The sequence below is a fragment of the Corapipo altera genome, unplaced genomic scaffold (genome assembly GCF_003945725.1).
Source record: "Corapipo altera isolate COAL_440 unplaced genomic scaffold, ASM394572v1 67, whole genome shotgun sequence".
In the NCBI taxonomy this organism is placed as follows: Eukaryota; Metazoa; Chordata; class Aves; order Passeriformes; family Pipridae; genus Corapipo; species Corapipo altera.
In genome coordinates, this window is record NW_020884906.1 from 5070372 (window position 1) to 5088282 (window position 17911).

The 17911-nt window shown below is 55.0% G+C and overlaps 1 protein-coding gene across 14 annotated transcripts in view; it reads left to right on the plus strand.

Annotated features, from left to right (window-relative positions):
• Positions 1 to 17911, plus strand: part of NCOR2 (nuclear receptor corepressor 2) — a 238664-nt gene that overhangs the window by 165296 nt on the left and 55457 nt on the right. For 11 of the 14 annotated variants that reach the window (XM_027652404.1, XM_027652403.1, XM_027652408.1 and 8 more), the window contains 3 exons: positions 12708 to 12829; positions 13756 to 13928; positions 16672 to 16734. In XM_027652404.1, coding sequence (XP_027508205.1) covers positions 12708 to 12829; positions 13756 to 13928; positions 16672 to 16734 — 358 coding nt within the window. The remainder of the gene's footprint in view (positions 1 to 12707; positions 12830 to 13755; positions 13929 to 16671; positions 16735 to 17911) is intronic. The other 3 variants (XM_027652406.1, XM_027652399.1, XM_027652402.1) reach the window with 1 other exon arrangement.

Here is a 17911-nt window from a genome sequence, read left to right on the forward strand (position 1 = left end):
ATTATCCAGTCCCTCTCCCAGCAAACACAGGGTGGTTCCCTCCAGTACATTTTTATAGTGTTTACCATGGTCTGTTTTGTTAGATCACAGCAACTAGAACATGAGGCCACATTTGTTTCTAGTTAGCGGTGGAGACATTTAGCACAGCTCATTCTGGTTTCAATGTTAAATTGAGCAAGTGTGGAGAGTGAGAGGCTTTTCTCTGCATCAGCCTACCTACCCCTGAGGCCAAAGGCTTGCCCATCCTGCGCCCAGCAGGGACTATTTGTGTTTTGGTTTTTAAAATTATCCAAAGCATCGCTAGCTGCAGATTTCCCATGACGCTTTCCCTCACTTATGAGCCTGGTCCAGCCTGGGCACTGGAGATTTGTGCTGCCCTTTGGAACCTCATTCAGTGCCAGCCTTTGGAAGCAGGGACTTGCTTCATCAACCGTAGGAAAAGGCAGGGCTGTTTTTGCAAGTAGGAATTGCACCGAAGGGAGCGACTGCACCTCCCCTGGAGCAGATCTCAACCAGATTATTGATTTTGAAAGGGGAGTCCCCTTGAGTTTGCGAGGGGGAAGTGGCGCAGTGCATATTTCCCATTACTGTTGGTTGCTCAGGTGGAAGGTGGGATATTCAGAAAAGCTTTGGGAGCCACAGGCTGGCTGCATGATTTGCAGTAGGAGAGAGGTGCTAAACAGCAGTTGCTGTATATAATCCAGCTAGGAGCAGCTCTTCCCCAGAGTTCTTGATGGGTTTTGAGATGCACACTTTGTGCTGTGCTACCTCCAGTGTTTGCATCCATTTCCTGCAAGGCTGCATGAGAGGAGCACTAGAAGAGCCTATGTGCAGGCTTGGGAAGGGCACACTGCTGCGTAGGCTGCGGGGGCAGCACAGCTAGGTCTGTGCTGCAGGGGGAGGCTGTGCTAGGGTGGGATTTTGTGGTAATGAAGGGAGGAATGTGTTGTTAAAAGTCCTGTCAGAAGCTGGTGGGAGCAGTGAAGCATCCTCCTTGCACCCCTTCACAATCTCCCTTGAGCACTGTTCCCTTGGGAACTGCTTTCCCAGGCCAGGCTGGGGTTGGCACGCAGCCAACCAGCATAGGAGAGGTTAGATACTGGCAGGCCTGGAGGGCTGGGATGGAGGGATGCTCCTGGTGGGATTTTGCTTAGTGAGTCTTTTCAGAAGCAGCTGAAATTCTGCCTGTGTTGCAGAAGTGTGCTCATTTGGGAGTAACCCATCCTGAAGGCTCAGCTGGAACATTGGCTACCCATCCTCCTGCTTGTTCCCAGGGGTCCTGGATTGTTTGTAACCCTGTGCAGGTCCCTCATCCTGTCATCCATGTGGCCTGGTGAGGAGTGGGGACTGTGACTGAGGAGCCTGCAGTTTTGGGCTGACCCAACACCTGCAGCTCTGCCATTACTTGCCCAGTCTTAGGCACCAGAGATGGTGACGGGATGAAGGACAGGAGACATGGAGGGACAGCACAGGGATGGGCAATGTGCAGGGAGGAGACAGAGCCCTAGGCAGCCTTCCTGCTGCACTGGGATGCATGGCACTGTGTTCCCAGCACGGCCTGTGCTCTGAGCATGGATTTCCCTGCTGGTAAGGGTTCCAGCAGTTAAACACCAAAAGCTGAGATTTAATTAATTTAGAGCAGGGGAGGAGAGGTTGGCTTTTGTATCAGATGAGAGGAGCGGATGAGGTTTGATACAAAGAGCATTTCAAGTGGCCCTATGCTGGTTTCTTCCTCCTTTTCTCATGGAGAGGTTGGTGGTCTTATTTGCTCTTGGAGGCTGTGGGGAGCTTGAGAGCGAAGGGGAGATAATTACACATAGAAATGAAGCTGCTCTGGTGTCAGGACTATCTTTGTGGCCTGCTTATTAAAAGTCCATTAAAAAATAAGAATCCCACTGCTCCCTGGCTGATGGTCCCCTGGCAAGGGATATTCCTTATAAAGCTGCTACTTATTGTTAAAAAATCTCCTGCCAAGAGCAGGGGCTTCACATGATTACAGTTCCAGTTTGTCAGAAAACGGAGCCACCCGCTCCAAGGCAGGGCTCATGCTCCCGGCACGCTGCCTTCCCTGGACTGAAGAGTGAAAGGTACCCACATCCAGTGGGTCATGATGCATAATATTAAGGCTCCTGAGGTTAAGATATTTGTAAAATAATCCTCTGTCTTTGTGTATGGAAAAGGCAATTTAACCCTGCAAGGGAGGAATTGATGGGAAGAGAAATAGCTTCCTAGTTGTCATTTCTCATTGGAAAGAAAGAAAAGAATTTGTGCCACGGTAAAAGAGTCTGATCCAATTGTCAGTGTGCAGTAATAAGCATAAATTTGCATGAGCTTGTAATGAAAGGCTCTTGTGCGGATGTGTCACCTCAGGGTCTGTGGCAGTCGGTCTTCAGGATATTTTCAGAATGACTCTCTGTGAACCCCTCAAATTCTATAGCAGGGGCACCAAAACTGAAGCACCATGTGCTTTGCCCTTTGGGAAACTGTCTTGCCGGGCTGTGGGAGCACAAGCATTGGGCTGAAACCGGGCTGGATGGAAAGTGACCCTACTTCAACATAATTATTCTGCTTGGAGCGTGAGGTTTTTATTCCAGAGTGAATTTGCTTTGAGTTTGGAGTAGCGTTGCCCGTGTGGTAGTGGAGTGGCCACAGCATGCCAGATATGCTTCCTACGGCAGTGCTGGTGAATTCCTGGGGGGAAAAACCATGGGGCTCCCATGCAATGCTGAGATGGGCAGGCGAAGAGCCATCCCGCCAGGCGCAGCCATTGATGATGCTCTCTCCAGTGTCGGGGCGGTCCGATGGGCGGCTGGAGGAGCCGCCTGCCCGCCCTGGGGATGACTCAGAGGGGGATGAAGTCATGGTGGAGGGACGCGGCCCGCCGGACGTGCCGTCATGCCGATCCCCCTCGGCGCTGCTGTCAGACGGTGCTCACGTATTCCCTGGCGAAAGGGCCCTGTGTGTTGGCCTTGAAGCTTTCGAGGACTTGCTCCGTGGCACCCAGGGGACTGGAGCCGCCCAGACCCCCCTTCCTCTGCCGAGAGCAGTGCCAGAGCTGTGCTGGCAGGGCGGAGACCCACGGTGTGACCTGGCCAGGCGGCCAGCGCTGTCCCCTGCCAGGCCCGACAGCCCTTCCCAGGCCCACCCTCTTCCCTGCCCCCTGCCAAAACCCAAATTGAATTATCCATCCCACCGCTGTCCCGCCCTCCCCAAACACAAACCATTCCCCTCACCGACGCAGATAAACAGCCCCAGCCCAGATTTGTATAAACAACCCGTTTACTTTTTTGGCAGAAGCACATCCCAGCAGGGTCTGGCCAGGTTTGATATCTCATGGGTCCTGCAACCTCAGGAAAAATCTGGCCAGGCAGGTTTCTCTGGCCATCAGCAGCCCCTGCAGGGGCTGGCAGGGCTCAGGCTTCCAAACAGTGCCTGCGCCCTGTCCCCAGTGCAGGAGCAGAGCTCCCACCGGGCTCCAGCCTTGCCATGCCATCACCTCCCCTCCCTCCACGAGGATCAAGTCCAAAGCTCATCAAACTGCCTCTAACACTGCAAATTGTGCAAGTGCTCCTGCTTCAGTAACCACAGCAGCTAATGAGAGTAATGATACTTGTTTCTGGGAAGCATTTGATCTTCATCAGTCTGGGGAGTGGCTTCTTGTTAGTGACAAAGGGCTTGACAACTTCTCTTTCAGATGCAGGGAGATACTTGTCACAAAATCCTGTTGTAATAATACAGCACATTGTACATATGCAGCCCTGGATGTGGCCAGTAAAGTTTGCGTCACAAATACCAATAAATTGTTCTGCAAGCATTTAAGGCTGTGCTGACTAGGGCTGTATTTAAAACAGCACTGAAATTATCCACGGGTGATCAGGGGCAGTCTGTGATGGAGCGGTTTTCCTGGTTGGGAATGGTGCCAGGGATGCCAGCACTAGGGCATGGGTTCAACTTCTGCTGATGGGATGTCACTGCTGCTGGGATGGGATGGGACATAAAAGGGCTTGAATTTGGCTCATTTTTTGGACAAATCTGCAATGTGACAGGGCTGCTGGTGGCCAGGGAAACCAGGCTGAGGCTGCAGGACCCAGGAGAAGTCAAAACTGGCCAAATCCCGTGGTCCTGGTCCCCGCTGAGTGCAGCCTCATGAGGAGAATGTCTCACAGAGCATTAATCCCATGGGTGCTGTGCATGTGCTGCTCGGTACAGGCTGTCGCTCTTCAAACCTGCGGTCAGAGGTGAGGTTTATATTGGGGTGCCTGTGCAGGGGAGGTGGGTGAGGTGTGAGATACAGTGGTACTCGAGCTGACAGCAATCCTGTAACCCTCTCTTGGCACCTCCTCTTTTAGTCTGGACTAAAAGTTGCTCCCAAACTCTGTCCCCCAGGGATGCCCTGTAAGGTGCATCGTGCTCGTTCCCCCATCACAAGGGTGCAGCAGCTTCCCCTGCCGCCCCTCCAGGCCACACAGTCAGGCAAACACAATGGAAACTCACATTCCTAAAATCTCAGCTGCAGTTTTGGGGGTGATTTAATGAGAACGATGTGGCCATATTTGGGAAAAGAATCGAAGGATGCGTCGCCACAGGAGGATGGCTGCTTGGTCCCTGGGTCCCCACACAGCCTGCTGGCAGTGCAGGGACAGCAGGGAGACCTGTAGGCTCGGAGCAGGGACAAGCACTGGCAGGCAGGGACACCCAGCCACCTTCCTCCAGGGTAGCACCAGCACAGGCTGCCAATGGACCACTTGCTGATGGACTCTTTGGCCCCCCAGCTGGGCTCTTCCGTGCTGGTTGATCACATCTGCAGGTAGCAATAATAACATAGTCACTTCGGGGAGGTGAACCCCCTCATTCTGGTTGGCCCCCGAGTTGGGACTCGTGTTTCTCCAGCAACAGGTCGATGTGTCCTCGCAGCGAATGCCTCACCACACCAGTGCCCACGTGAGTACTCCTCAGGACAGGGTTTGGGATCCAGCCTGGGCATCACCGAGCCCAGTGAGGGACCTGCAGCATCTTCCTGGCACGATGTAGAAGCTGTTGGATTTCGGGATGAGTTGTTTTATCTGTTGTTATGATTCAGGTTTGACTAGGAATGGATGGGAAATAGGTCATTGCTAAGTTGCTTTCTAAAGCAAGCACAGCTGAAAATTCGGGAGGAGTCTGCTTCCATGAGGATACAGGGCTTGCTTTGCCCCTGGTTGTCTGTGGCGTGCATGGATGCTGCTCTGTGTCCTGCAAACTGCTGACCCAGCACCTTCCTCTGTTGACAGGGCTCGGAGAGGGGTCGGCGTGTGGCCGGGGGGAAGCAGGGTAAAGCAAACCACAGGGAAGAGAACACACGCGTTCCCTGCCTGGGACAGAGTGGGGGCTCATCTCTACTGCTTCCAAACGTTAGGCTCTCTTCCCCTCGGGTCATTTTTCCCTTCGCAAGCAATCAAATCACTTTTTAAAAAACTCAGCAGCAACCCAGAAAAGAAACATTTCCTCTTGTGGAAAAGCCCTCGGTGATTCAAGGAGGGATCCGAGTGAGCAGGGTCCTGTAAAAATCACTTCAGTGCTTCCCTGGGATAACGGAGTGAGCAGTGGGAAGGTAGCAGTGCCAGCTGTGCTGGGCTGAGCCACACAGGGCCCTGGTGAATGGCTCCCCTGCCCAACCAGCTCCCAGCACTGCCCAAGATGAACCCACACTCAGGTGTGAGCAATGGGCACGGTTGTGCAGGGTCCAGCATCACTGCAGTTGCACAACCAGCCCTTCCTCACCCTTGACACACTGCTTGCTCTAAGACCAGTAGCCTGGGAGATGGCACAGGGCTTTCCTGTGGCATGGCAGGGCAGCCTGGCTGTGACTGCCAGCACTTTGCTTCTGGCACTGGCCATGTTTTGTGGCCTGTGGTGCCAGAGAGCTGCACTGGCAAGTGTGCATGGGGCCTGTCTTTGTCTCCCGGGATGGAGGGCACGGCTTTGGCATTGTCCATCTCTGCCACGTGAAGATTGTGATTTGCAGAGTTTGTTGTTTGCCATCAGAGGAACAGCCCAGCTCGAGGCCATTGCTGTTGGAGCCGGACCGAGTGAGCCCCGTGCTCTCTCTCATTCTTATCAAATCTGAGCCTGGCCCTTTGATTTTTTTGACTTGCTTCTGCAGCCAACAGCATCAAATCCAGCCCCGGGACACAAGCAATCAAAGCCAAGTCGCCGGCAGACATTCTTCTTCCTCCCCTTGTTGTTTTGGCAGCGGCTTGTTTTGCTTTGTGGTTTCTCCCATGAGCAGAGGGTGCCGTGTGCGGTCGTGAGAAGCCAGGCTGCGTGGCGGTGGGTGGCAGTGAGGCCTGAGGCATTCCAGACCATTGGATCAGAGGCTCCAGGCCCTGGGAGTCAGTTACATGACACACATATGTATTCCAAGGCTGTCCTCCCTGTGTTCCATGTCCAGACTGCCTCGAGGGGTGGTAGGGAGGTGTGGGGAGCAGTGTTTGCAGTGGCTGTGCAGTATCAAAGCTCAGCTGTGGGTGCTTCTCCCTCTGCTGCGGCATCGGCAAGTGGGGAAGGAAGCTCCATGGGGACTTTGGGTGCCGGAGCAATGTGGTGGCTAAAGAGGCTGGTGCTGCAGGTGCTCATTGGCCAGGTCCCTGCCCTGGCTCTCACTGGTGTAGCCTGCCAGAGGGAGAGTTTGAAAGCAGGTGGAAGGATGAATGTAGGTGGTGGAGAGAGGATGCTCCTGAGCTATGGCTGTATAGTGCCAGCCCTGTTCCTAGCAAAGATGCCCTGCACAGAATCTGTGGGGCTGGGAAGAGGAATGAGAGTCAAGTGCCAGGTGCCCAAAGGGCAGTGCATCCTGCCCTTGGTGCCATTTCAGGATCCCATGGGATGTTCAGGAGGCACCCGTGCATGCCCACGGCCATGGCAGCTGTGCTGGGGCTCCTGGAGAAGCAGCAAAGCAAACCTCAGGCGTTTCTGGCCAGCGTAGAGTCAGCCTTTTGTCTTCAGCTTATCTCGAGCTGGTTTTAATTTGCAACTCCCTGATTGCGTGCAATGACCTCGGCCCAAGCCTGCTCCGCAGCTGAGTGCCCCGGAGAACATCATAAATGCCGTTGATCTGAAGTCACCCGCGGGAGAAGTGAAGAGCTGGCGGGGCCTGCACACGGGACAGGCGGCACAGCCGAGTGGGTGCTCCCAGCTGCCAGAGGGCTTGGGGCTCACACTGGTGGGATGTAGCTCCCTCCACAGTCCCTGTCGAGGCAGACTTTGGTGTGACATGCTGGGGAGAGGGTTGGCATGTGTCCCTGTGCTGCCGCAGTGAGCCTGTGGCAAGGGTGCAAAGCCGCCTTCGAGCAAAAACCCTGCAGCTCGCTGCCTGCAGTGCCTGAGGATGGGCTCGAGTGGCACCAAAACCAGGTGCCTCACAGCTCAGCCTGGCACGCATGGCTCCCTCTACACTAGGGTGTACAGGGCTCGTGGCTTGCTCCCTCCTGATTTAAGGAACAAACAGGAGCCAGTGGTTTTCCATGGTGTGTTTGTCTCCCATAAGAGCTCAGGGCACTGTAATGATGGAAGGGGAGACGATGCACCTGCTGGCAGCCAAATGACGTCCCCTGTGTAGCCAATCTGGACTTGAAACCTGGCATGGGAGAGAAGGAGGTGCCGCCCCAGCAGCACTTGGGCTCAGGGACAGGCTCTCTCACAATGCCATCACAGTGACCTGGTTCCCCACCAGTGCGTCCAGCAGAAAGCAGTGTGGTTGGGGTTGGCAGGAGCTGGTGGTTCTGGTGCAGGAACTGGACTCCCAGAGATGACCTCATCCCTGCTGGCGAAAGTGGTGTTTTGGTGCATGTTTTGAGGGTGCCATGGCATAGGGAGTGAGAGGGGACCAGGGAAGGGTGTGGGTGCCGTAGTTACAAGGTGCACGATCCAATGGTTAACGCTGGGATGTCCTGTGGGCAACAGGGTGGTCCCCTGTCCCTGGTTCCCCTGCCACAGCCTGACACATCTCACCACAAAGGGGATAGGGAAGACAGCAGTCTTTTTCTGGAGGCTTGCAAGTTTGGAAAATAAATAGCCCTGCACTGTAGGTTAAGCTTGGCATCCTGGCGGATTAATCACTCTGGCTGCAGCCAGCACTGAGAGCCCCGGTGACGAGAGCTGTGGTTTATAGATGATGATTCATCGACTCGACTTAGAGCGACCACGTTATTCCAGCAGATTGCAAAATCATAAGAGGAATGTTGTGGTTAGTTTACGGCTTAACTATGCAAATCGTCAGGAAGCCTTCAGAGCCGGAGAACGTAAGGCACAGCGCGCCCGGATGGCTGGGCGGTGAGCAGGGGCCGGGAGCCGGCGATGGGGCTGTCGGGTACCGGCCGCTCGCGGGAGCCGGGGAGCGGGGAGGTGAGTGATTTGGGGGGAGATGCGGGTCCGGAGCTGGCGGTGAGCGTGCGAGCGGGGCACTTCGGAGGCGAGGGACGCGCTGCCGGCTGGGAAGGGGTTTCTGGCTGGTTCCACCGGCTCCGTGCCCAGGCGAAGGCGTCTCCGGCTGGGCTGGGGAAGGGCGAAGGTGGGGAGTTGCTTCCCCCACCTCCTCCTGCCCTCCCGTCCTGCTTCCAGAAGCAGGCAGTGCCTCGGCAGAGGAAGTAAACAGAGTGGGAGGAGCTGCACCTCTTCCTCGCCGGGGCTTTCTCCCAGCAAGTCCCGCTGCCGGGACGCGCAGCAAGTTGGTCCGTTCTCAGCAGGGTCAGCATTTCGGTGTCCGGGTCCTACCTGGAAGCCGGTGTCTCGCTAAAGTGCTCTTGGAGGCGAAGCTTTATTGCAGCTGAACCCCTGGTGACGTGCCTGCCGATGGAGCTGGCCGAGCAGGGCGAGCCGTGTCGCTCCGGGTGGGAGCCGGGCGCTGGGGGAGCGTGTGTGCCTGCGGCGGGCCCCGGCCCCGGGAACGCGCTGTTCCCGGGAGGAATAGCAGCGCTCTGCGCCGCTCCAGCTGCTCCGGGGCCGGCGGGAGGTTGGGGCAGAGGTGAGCAGGTGTTTGTAATTACGGAGCAGCTCGGGTCGGAGCGCGGGGAGCGGAGGAGGCCGCCTGTCCCCCTGGATTCGGGGCAGGGTCGGCCTCTCGCTCACGCGTCCCGTGTCCGATTTTGTCCTGGGGCCTTTTTAAATAAACAGGATGTGTCGGCAGCAAAAACAAGCAGCAGCGATGCTGAGGAGGAGGAAGGGCGGTCCGGGGTTAGAGCGTCTGACCTGGGAGGGAGGGACAGCCCTGCCCTCTGCCACAGGCATCTTCCCTGGCCTCGGGCACATCCCTTCACCCTCTTGTGCAAGGTGGGGAGCATGTACTTGGTTTGCCTCCGGGAGGTGGGGTACCTCATCCCCACGGTGGCAGGGATTTAGGTGGAGAGAGATTTAAGCTTGCCAGGAGCTGAGCAGTTTTGGTGCCAGCCTTTGGTGTGTCCGCTAAGGGCTGACCCACCTGCCAGTCCACCTCTAGCCGGGGCGGCATGAATCAGAGGGAAACATCAGCTGGTAATTGGGGAAGCATTTCCTGGCCCGTCACGCTTTGGGATGGCGTCCCGTCCCTTGAATCATCCAGAGCTGGTCCGTGTCCAGCACTAAGAATAGCTCCCCACACACCGCGGGGGCAGCGCGCACCAGGAGGGGGGACCGGACAGCTCGTGGGTTCCCGGCTGTGGTTCTCCTGGCACTGTGCCATGCTATGGTCTGGTTCTGATGCCAGTCTGAGGTTTGGGATAGAGCATGTAGCATGGATGGGCTGTGGTTGATCGCTAGAGGACTGTCCCATTTGTGTGTGCCATTTGTAGCTGAGCTCCCAAATGGCTTCATTCAGGACCCTGGGGTGCCCTCTCAGGGGCAGACAGCCCCACAGTCTCCAGCCCAGCAGGTACCCATGGATGAGATGTGAGGTGGCATTCTTGAGCATGGCTGGGAGGTTTGGGGGGTGCCCCGCCATGCAGCCAAGCTCTAGCATAGGAGATAGGCCATCACTGTGGGCTTGCCAGGGTTCAGATCAGCATTTGGCTGGGAGCCTTCCTCAGATGAAGACATGAGCGCAGCCATGGGTGTGGAGCTGGGTCAGTTTTCCCCACTATGGCCTGGTGGTGACAATGCCGCCCATTTTAAGTATTTCTCCCTGTCAGGAGAGGTCTGACAGGTGAGACCTGTCCTGTCTGTCCTGCTGGGTGCAAGGTGCTGTGCCCACCTGGTTCTTGCTCCTCGCATCAGACGCCCACCCGTGGCTGGAGCAGGGCAATCACTAGAGGGCATCCTTGGATAAAGATGTGTCTCTGCACTGGGAGAAGCCCTAATTTCATGTCCTACCAGGCTGGGCTTGGAGGAGAGAGATGTGTAGTGGCCCACTGAAGCCAGACCAGTGGGTTTGCCCATCCTCATCATGACAGAGCTTGGCAGATGCTTCTCTGGGGAAGCACCTGTGTTGCAGTGTGAGCCACTGCGGCCACTCACATCTCTCCCTGCCTTCTCACTCATGTGTTTGCAGGCTGGCACAGGGAACTCCTTGGCATTGCTGCCATCCCAGCCTGTTCCTCTGGGGAAAAGCTGCAGTGGTTGCTTGGGCTGACAGCCCCCTGGTTCAAACAAGTGCAGAGACAAGATGATGCTGAAGCTTCCCCCTGGGAGCTGCGCCAACCTGATGTTGGGACAGGGACTTGTACAGTCATGGCTGGCTTTAGAGCTGGAGGTGAGCTGTGATCTCTGGGATGCAGGGTTTCCCCCATCCCTCAAAAGAAAATATTTGCAGTGGAGTGGTAGACATACTGCAAACCTTGTATGGGCTCCCCTCCTTTGCCAAAACCTTTGGTGAGGGGAATGTGTGTGGGTGGTGATGGCCAGGGCTGGGGCAGAGCCTGCCTCGCTGCCTGCCTGGCCCTTGGAGGCTACAGCCATCACCTCACGGGTGTCTGTCTGGGCTGAACCCACACTCAGGGTTTACTATGCCATGACTCAGAGTCAGAGAGTTCAAGGCAACACCAGGGAAATGCGCATGATGGATGCCCCTTGCTCCTCCACAGGCAGTGAGGGTTTCCCACCTCTCTGTCCCAGGAGGCTTGTCCACCGCCCTCCTCCTTCTCCCCTGTTTTGTGGACTGGTGAGGGCAGTGCCTGGTATGCTGGGTGTGACACTTTCCTTGGCCAGGAGACAGTCCATTCCCCAGGCCTTAGCGGTCCGTGGGCTTTGGAAGATCGTAAGCAACTGAGTGCTCATCCCAAGTGTTCCATGGTTTCCTCTCCTCTGGGTCCTCTCGGCCTTGGATCCCACGGAGCCATTCCTGGGGGTGCAGTAGGACTGTGAGCTTGATGCATTATGGTTCTGTTCTGGCAAGGAGGTGCTGCAGGGGCTGGCTGAGCATGTCATGCGTGTGGGGATCCTGATGGCACAGCTGCCACCCCCCTGTACAAAGAGGAACTGAAAGTCCGCAATGGTTTCAGTGATGGCAGTGCCTGGATTTTAAGGACTTTTGTTGAACCAGAGCCTGAAAGAATCAGCAGTTTTCTTGTTAAACGGCTCCATTTGACAGCTCCACACTTCTCATTTTAGCACCAGCCCGTGGGGGCAGAGAGCTTCACTTGCACCCCGCGCTGCTGCTGCAGGGATGCCCATGTTCAAAGCAGCCTCCCAGTTCTGCAGATTGGTGACATGCCAGTCCCATTGGCTCCAGGGATGCAGGGACACCTTGTCCACACTTGCTGTGTGGCTGTGTGCCAGCCATACCAGGCTGCCTGGGATCATAGTTTCTGCTAATAAATCCACTTTAAGGCAATTTCCCCCCTGTTACATCACCAAACCCTTTCCCTAGTGGTGGAAGCCCTGCAGCCTGGGCAGGGGCCGGGTGAGCCCGGGTGGGTTTCCTGGAGCAAGCAGCCTTGCATTAGCCAGAAGCAGGATGGTTTAATAAATCATTTCCGTCTCTAATTTCTTGTTCTCTATGCAATGCCTCTCATTCGCTGGTTGCCAGAGGGAAGAGAGGTCAGGGGAACCAGGCCTCCCCAGCAACCTCCTTCCTGCAGCTGTTGAAACAAAATCCAGAACTATAATAATCACTGTGTCCCTCCCTGGGGTACTGGGGTGCCTTCAGTCTGAGCGGCAGCAGCGGTGTTGGGGTGGTTGGGCACATGGCTTTTGCAGAGGGTACCAGGTGGTACAGAGTGGGCAGGGAGCTGGGCACTTCCACTGCTTGGTGATATGGAGTCACAAACTTTCCCATGGGCTGTGTCGAATGCTTGGGAAAAAGATCACAGCATTCGTGATCCTCGGGGTGTCACTGGTGCCCCTGTCTCCTTCATGCTCCAGCAAAATGCATCCCACTGGCTGCAAATCACCACCCTTGTGGGTAAGCCATGGTCTACAGGAACGGGGGAGTTGTTCTCACCTCCCTGCCTTACCCCTGCATCAGATCCTCTCTTGCTGCCTGATCCCAAGGGAGCTGCTGGGGCTGTCCCGCTGCCTGGAACAGGAGCCAGAGTGCAGCTGCCTTGGCTGATCCTGAACTACCTCTGATCTCCCCGGAAAGCTTTTGGCCCCTGCGGCCTCCAGCAGTGCCCTGCCTGCACCCTCTGCCTGCAGCTCTTTCCTCTTGGCCGCTCGCCCCCTGCATTGTTTTGTGGCGGTTGTTTGGGTTGGCCCAGGTGCTGCCATGTGTCTGCCTCAGCACTGAGGGCTTGGTTTATTTTATGTCCCTTGTTTTGCAGCAGCAGCAAATGCCCCGGAGCAGCCAAGATGAGAAAGATGAAAAAGAGAAAGAAAAAGAGAAGGAGGGAGAGAAGGAAGAAGACAAACAGGAAACAGAAAATGACAAAGAAGAACTGACAAAGTAAGGACAACCATCTCTGCCTGGCTCCAGTGAGAGCTGGGTGTTGGGCTGGGTCTGCAGCAATGGGATGAGGTGGTGGGATGCAGCAGTGGAATGTAGTGGTGGGATGCAGCGTGGTCCAGGGCTACCTGACCCTGTGCAGGATCATGTGCGCCCACCTCACCTCCTCCACAGGGAGGGAAAGGCAGAGCCTCCTCCTCATTCCTCTTCCCTGCTGCTCCCAAACTGGGAAAGCAACTCAATACGCTTTTTTTTTTATATATCAACCCAATCAATCTGCAGAGCTCCTCTGATCCTCTAGCTTGTTTTGTTGTTAGGGGAGCCTCTGGAGCTGGAGGAGCAATTCGGGCGCAGCGGAGCGCGGCACTTCACCTTTAGTGTTATTGATGTCAATGTGAGCACTCCCAGATGAAGGGCTCCAGCCAGCCCTGCCTCCCTCACACCGAGCATCAGTGCTGTGGCAGGGAAAGGTTGGCACGCAGACCGCTCGCTATCTGTAATGGGCTTAATACTTGGTTTAAAAGAACATCTGGCTTCATTATATCTAGGCTGCAAAGACATTTACCAGCAGGTCCCTTTCAGGAAGATAAATGAGGAGGAGGCAGGGATGAATTTGAATGGTCTGGTATTAAACCTGTCTCCGTCAGGTCTCTGCGTGCACTTGGTGGTGGAGCTGCAGCCAGCTGCAGAAAGAAAACCCCACCACAAATCACCCCACCTCCAATCCCGACTGGGAAAAGAGCCTGCGTCTGCAAAAAAAAATGCAGACCTGCCCCCCCTCAAGACCAACAAAAAAAAAAACAAAAAAAAAGAAAAAAAAGAAAAACAAAAAAACATCCCCAAACACATGCAGAGAAATAATTGCTTGACCTAAAAATCAGATCAACCCAACAACGTTTTTTTTTCTTTTCTCCCTGTTTTTGCAGGGACAAGAACGACGACACGTCCGGGGAAGACAACGATGAGAAAGAAACAGTCACCTCCAAAGGTCGCAAAACTGCCAACAGCCAGGGCCGGCGCAAGGGCCGCATCACCCGCTCCATGGCCAACGAAGCCAACAACGAGGAGGCAGCCACGCCACAGCAGAGTGCAGAGCTGGGTAGGTGGCAGGGCACGGGGGCACCTCGGCAGGGCTTTTGGGGTGTCCGTTGTGCTGGGATGTGACATCATCGTGCTCTGCCCCCCCAGCTCACGGAGGAGGGGTTTCCTTTATGAAATCCTTCTTTTTGGAGAGCAGCAATGAGGTTTTTCTATCCCATTAATTACTCAGCGTGGTTCACTCAGTTAAGTGGGGGCATTTGTGCAAGCTGTCCTGGCTGACTGGGTTTTATGGCCTCAGAGGGAAAGTGTTGCAAAAGAGCAAAAGGGAAGCCGTCAGTTTTAGCAGTGCCTTGGCTGGGTTCCTGCAGGGCTCGTGTCCCTCCTGCACCCGGAGCTGTTTCCCTCTGCAGCTCTCGGGCTTTGAGTACCCTCAACCTCCACACGGAACCCTACTCTGGCTCTGCCCGCCCAGGCTTGCCTGGGTCTCTGCCAGTTCTGCCCTCTGTTTTCAAATTTGCCTGGAGCCTGAGCAGCTGCAGCCTGTGGGATCTGTGTCCCCTTGGCTTCAGGCATTAGGCTGGTCCATTTCCACCCAGAACTGAGGAGGCAAAGGGTGCTGCCTGTAATGTGGCACCCAGAGACCGCACCAGCCTGCAGCCACATGTGGCAGTTGGCCATAGCCATGTCATGCTGCCATGCCTGTCTTGGACTAGATGGGAATTCATGGCAGCATCCACAGCCTCACGTCAGGTGCATCTGTCTCTCGCGTCTGTGGCATCAGTAATGCCCACCCTGGGGAACAGCTCATGTACTGACTTAGAGAAACCAATGCATCGAGGAATTTGGATGATTTTCCTATATTTTCTACTCTTATCAAAGTACAAAATTATTGCTGTGCTACCTAAGGCAGGTAAAAATAAAAGCAGGGTGACTCCTCTCAGTTTCCTTGCTCTGCAGTTTCTTGCTTGTGCTGTTCCATGTGCTATAAATCACGCGGAGGTGTTTCGCCTCCCTGTTCTCTGCTGACAACTGGCTGAAGCCTTGATTGCGAGCGCTCTGTTTTCATACAGGCGATATAAATAGTCCCCAGCACAACGGAGCCCTGCTCTCTCCCTCCAACTTGTTCAGCAGTGCTGCAGAGAAGCAGCAGATAATGCCAATAACTTAGATGGGATTTTTTTATCCCAACATCTCAGAGTCCTTGATAAACTTCACTGCGAACACAGAGAAAAGGCTTTAGACCATGTTAAATTGGGAAAAAAGGAATGGATCAATTCCAGTGACATATCTGAGCAATTGGTTTCACTTTATGTCTCTCCAATAGCGCTTTAATTTAGGTTGGCTAAGAAAGTTATTGCATTTTAAATACCAATTGAACATTAAAAAACAACACAAAACCGTATTGTGGTTTAACTGCAGCGTGCCGGAGCTCCCTGTAGGCATCTGTTTCATAACTGCGCAACCTCAGTCAATGCCATTAATCAAACCAAACGGGCCGTTTCTGTGACATTTCTTTACCATACAATAACAGCCATCACCAGCTGAGCCAAGGGCCGGCACAGCACTGGGGACACTCACTTTTACGTAAACGAGTGTCACGGCCCCGGCTCTGCCTGCAGGAGGGGGAAGCGGTGAGGTATCGATTTCCCTCCCTCTTGGCTGGTGCCCCAGGGGAGACACGGTGTTTCTAGGGGAGGCAGTGGCCTGCGCTGTCTTCTGGGAGGTGACAGCTGCAGTCGTGCTCAGCCAGCTGTGAAGGAGACTCCTCTGCCCAATGCTGTGGGCATTGGAGCCCACGTTGTCCTCCCACAGGGTCTCTGCTTCCTGTAGAGCTTCTTGGAATATTCTTCCTTCTCTTCTCGCCTGTATTCTTTATCCTGGACCTATCAGCCTGCTTTCCATTTTGAAAGGACACTGTCAAAACATCTCTCATCACTGTTGAAATAATGCTTTGCCTGTTGTTTAGAGTAATCACCCCTTGGCAGCCTGAGCCGGAAATCTGTTTCCTTACCGAGTTGTTTTTTGCCTCTGACTCACACCCCGGTTTGTTATTGTAGGGTTTGCTCTGTGCCAGGCTGCCAGCGAGACTGGTGCATAGTGAGGGCTTTATGCAGGACCTTGGTGTCCTGAGCACCACGCCTGGGGTGGGAGAGAGGGGCAGCATCGGATGCTGACACCCCTCTCTGCCTCTCCTGGCTGGAGCAGTGTGTCCCCTTGCGATGGGCGCTGCTCTGGGCGACCCCCTGCCGCTGCTGGAAGTGGCTCGGAGTTGTTGTCCAAGAGCCCGGTGATGGCAGAGAGGGAGACCGTGGTCACACACGGCCAACACCCTTGACAGATGCAGTCAGCCAAAGTCTCCACTGAGGTGACGCTGTTTCTCTGTCTGTGCTGAGGATGACGGTCCCACCCTGTGTCTGCCACCTCCAAAGCACACAGCCACAGTGGCTCCATCTTAGGTACCTGTTGTTGGGCCAGAGTGCGTGGCACCAAATTGGCAGGAAATCTGCTGCCACCCTCGAGCCATCTGGCTTTGCTTCCAGGACCGAAGTGGAGGTTTTGCATCACCGAGGCAAATCCCAAGGGGATGCTGTGCATGGAGTACTGTGCATGGAGAAGCCTCAAGATCCCGCACCATGACAGCCTTCCTTGCAGAAGCACTTCTGCACTGCACGGGGTTTTGTCATGCCTCCAGGGAACCGGGCATGGGACAGGGTTTGAGCATTGGGACACCTACTCTGAGCTCACTGGGCTTGCTGGGTCGTGCTCACAGCTGACTTCTCTTTTTCCTTCTTCCTTCTCAGCTTCCCTGGAAATGAATGAAAGCTCTCGCTGGACCGAAGAGGAGATGGAGACGGCTAAAAAAGGTGAGACGCTCATTTTCTTTCTCCTGTTGACTGTACTGGAGCTAACCCAGCAATCAGGGATGGATGGTGTCTGCTGACGTCAGTGCAGGGTGGTGGGTCCTGAGCTGCAGGGCCAGATCCTGCCTGTCCTGCTGCTGGTTTGTTCCCAGTGTGCCTCGGGGAGGATTTGAGGAAGGCAGGTGGTGGTGCAGGGAGCGTGCTCAGCTTCTCCGGCCCCAGGAGCTGTGCCAACATCAGGGATGTCTGGACTGTGGCTGAAGCCCGTGTGTGTCCCACGAGGCAGGAGTTGGCTGTAGGAAATGGGGAAGGCACTTTGCCTGTTGCTTTTTGGAGCTGATGGTGCCTGTAGCCTGTAGTTTCACTGCTCTTTGGAGCCTCATGCCTTCGCTGTGACCTTTTCCAGGCACACAGAGAGTGTCTGCCTGTGTTCACAGCTCTGGGATTTAAGGAGAAGACAGTGAACCCCAACACTCCTCAGGCACGTGTTGGGGAGCCCTCAAGAACCAGGGCTGTGGGCAGCACGGGGTGACTTTACATCCTGGAGCTGATTCAGAGCCTTTGCTGAGACCATTTTTAAAAAGTGCTGAGTGTAGCACAGACCTTCTTGCCACTTCCCCTCCTTGTGCCACTCCTGCGCCAGCTCGTTCACTGCTTTAATTTTTTGCCAAAGTCACGTCCTGTTGATGGGCTGTCGAGCTCACGTCCCCAGCCCGTGCATCCCACTTGCGTCGCTGCCGACTCTCCTGGCCCGGAGAGGATTGTAAATGGGAAATTAAAATGGAAATGAGTGCCATTCGGGGATGGCAGAGGCAAACAGGCGTGTTAGCAAGTTCGGCTCTGCTTGGAAAATGCACCTGCTGCCGGGATGGTGATTACACGTTCTGGAGCGCTGGCTGCCCAGGTGCCGATGGGAGCTGTGGACTTGGATTACTTTGCCTGTGAATATCCCAAAGTGTTTGGCTCGCTTGCCTTTAAGCTGTTCCAACCCTCTTTACAACCCTGTGCCAATCCTGCGCGTTGCTGAGCGAGGCTCTCTATAGTCGCAAAACTTAATAGATAGACTTTAATCAAGCAAACTGGCCGGGGGCCAGGTATGGGGCGAGCAGGTGCTGGCAGGGGAGGGTCGTTGGAGGGATCTTTCCCGAGCACAGCTTTGTTTTGGAGATCAGCATCTGGT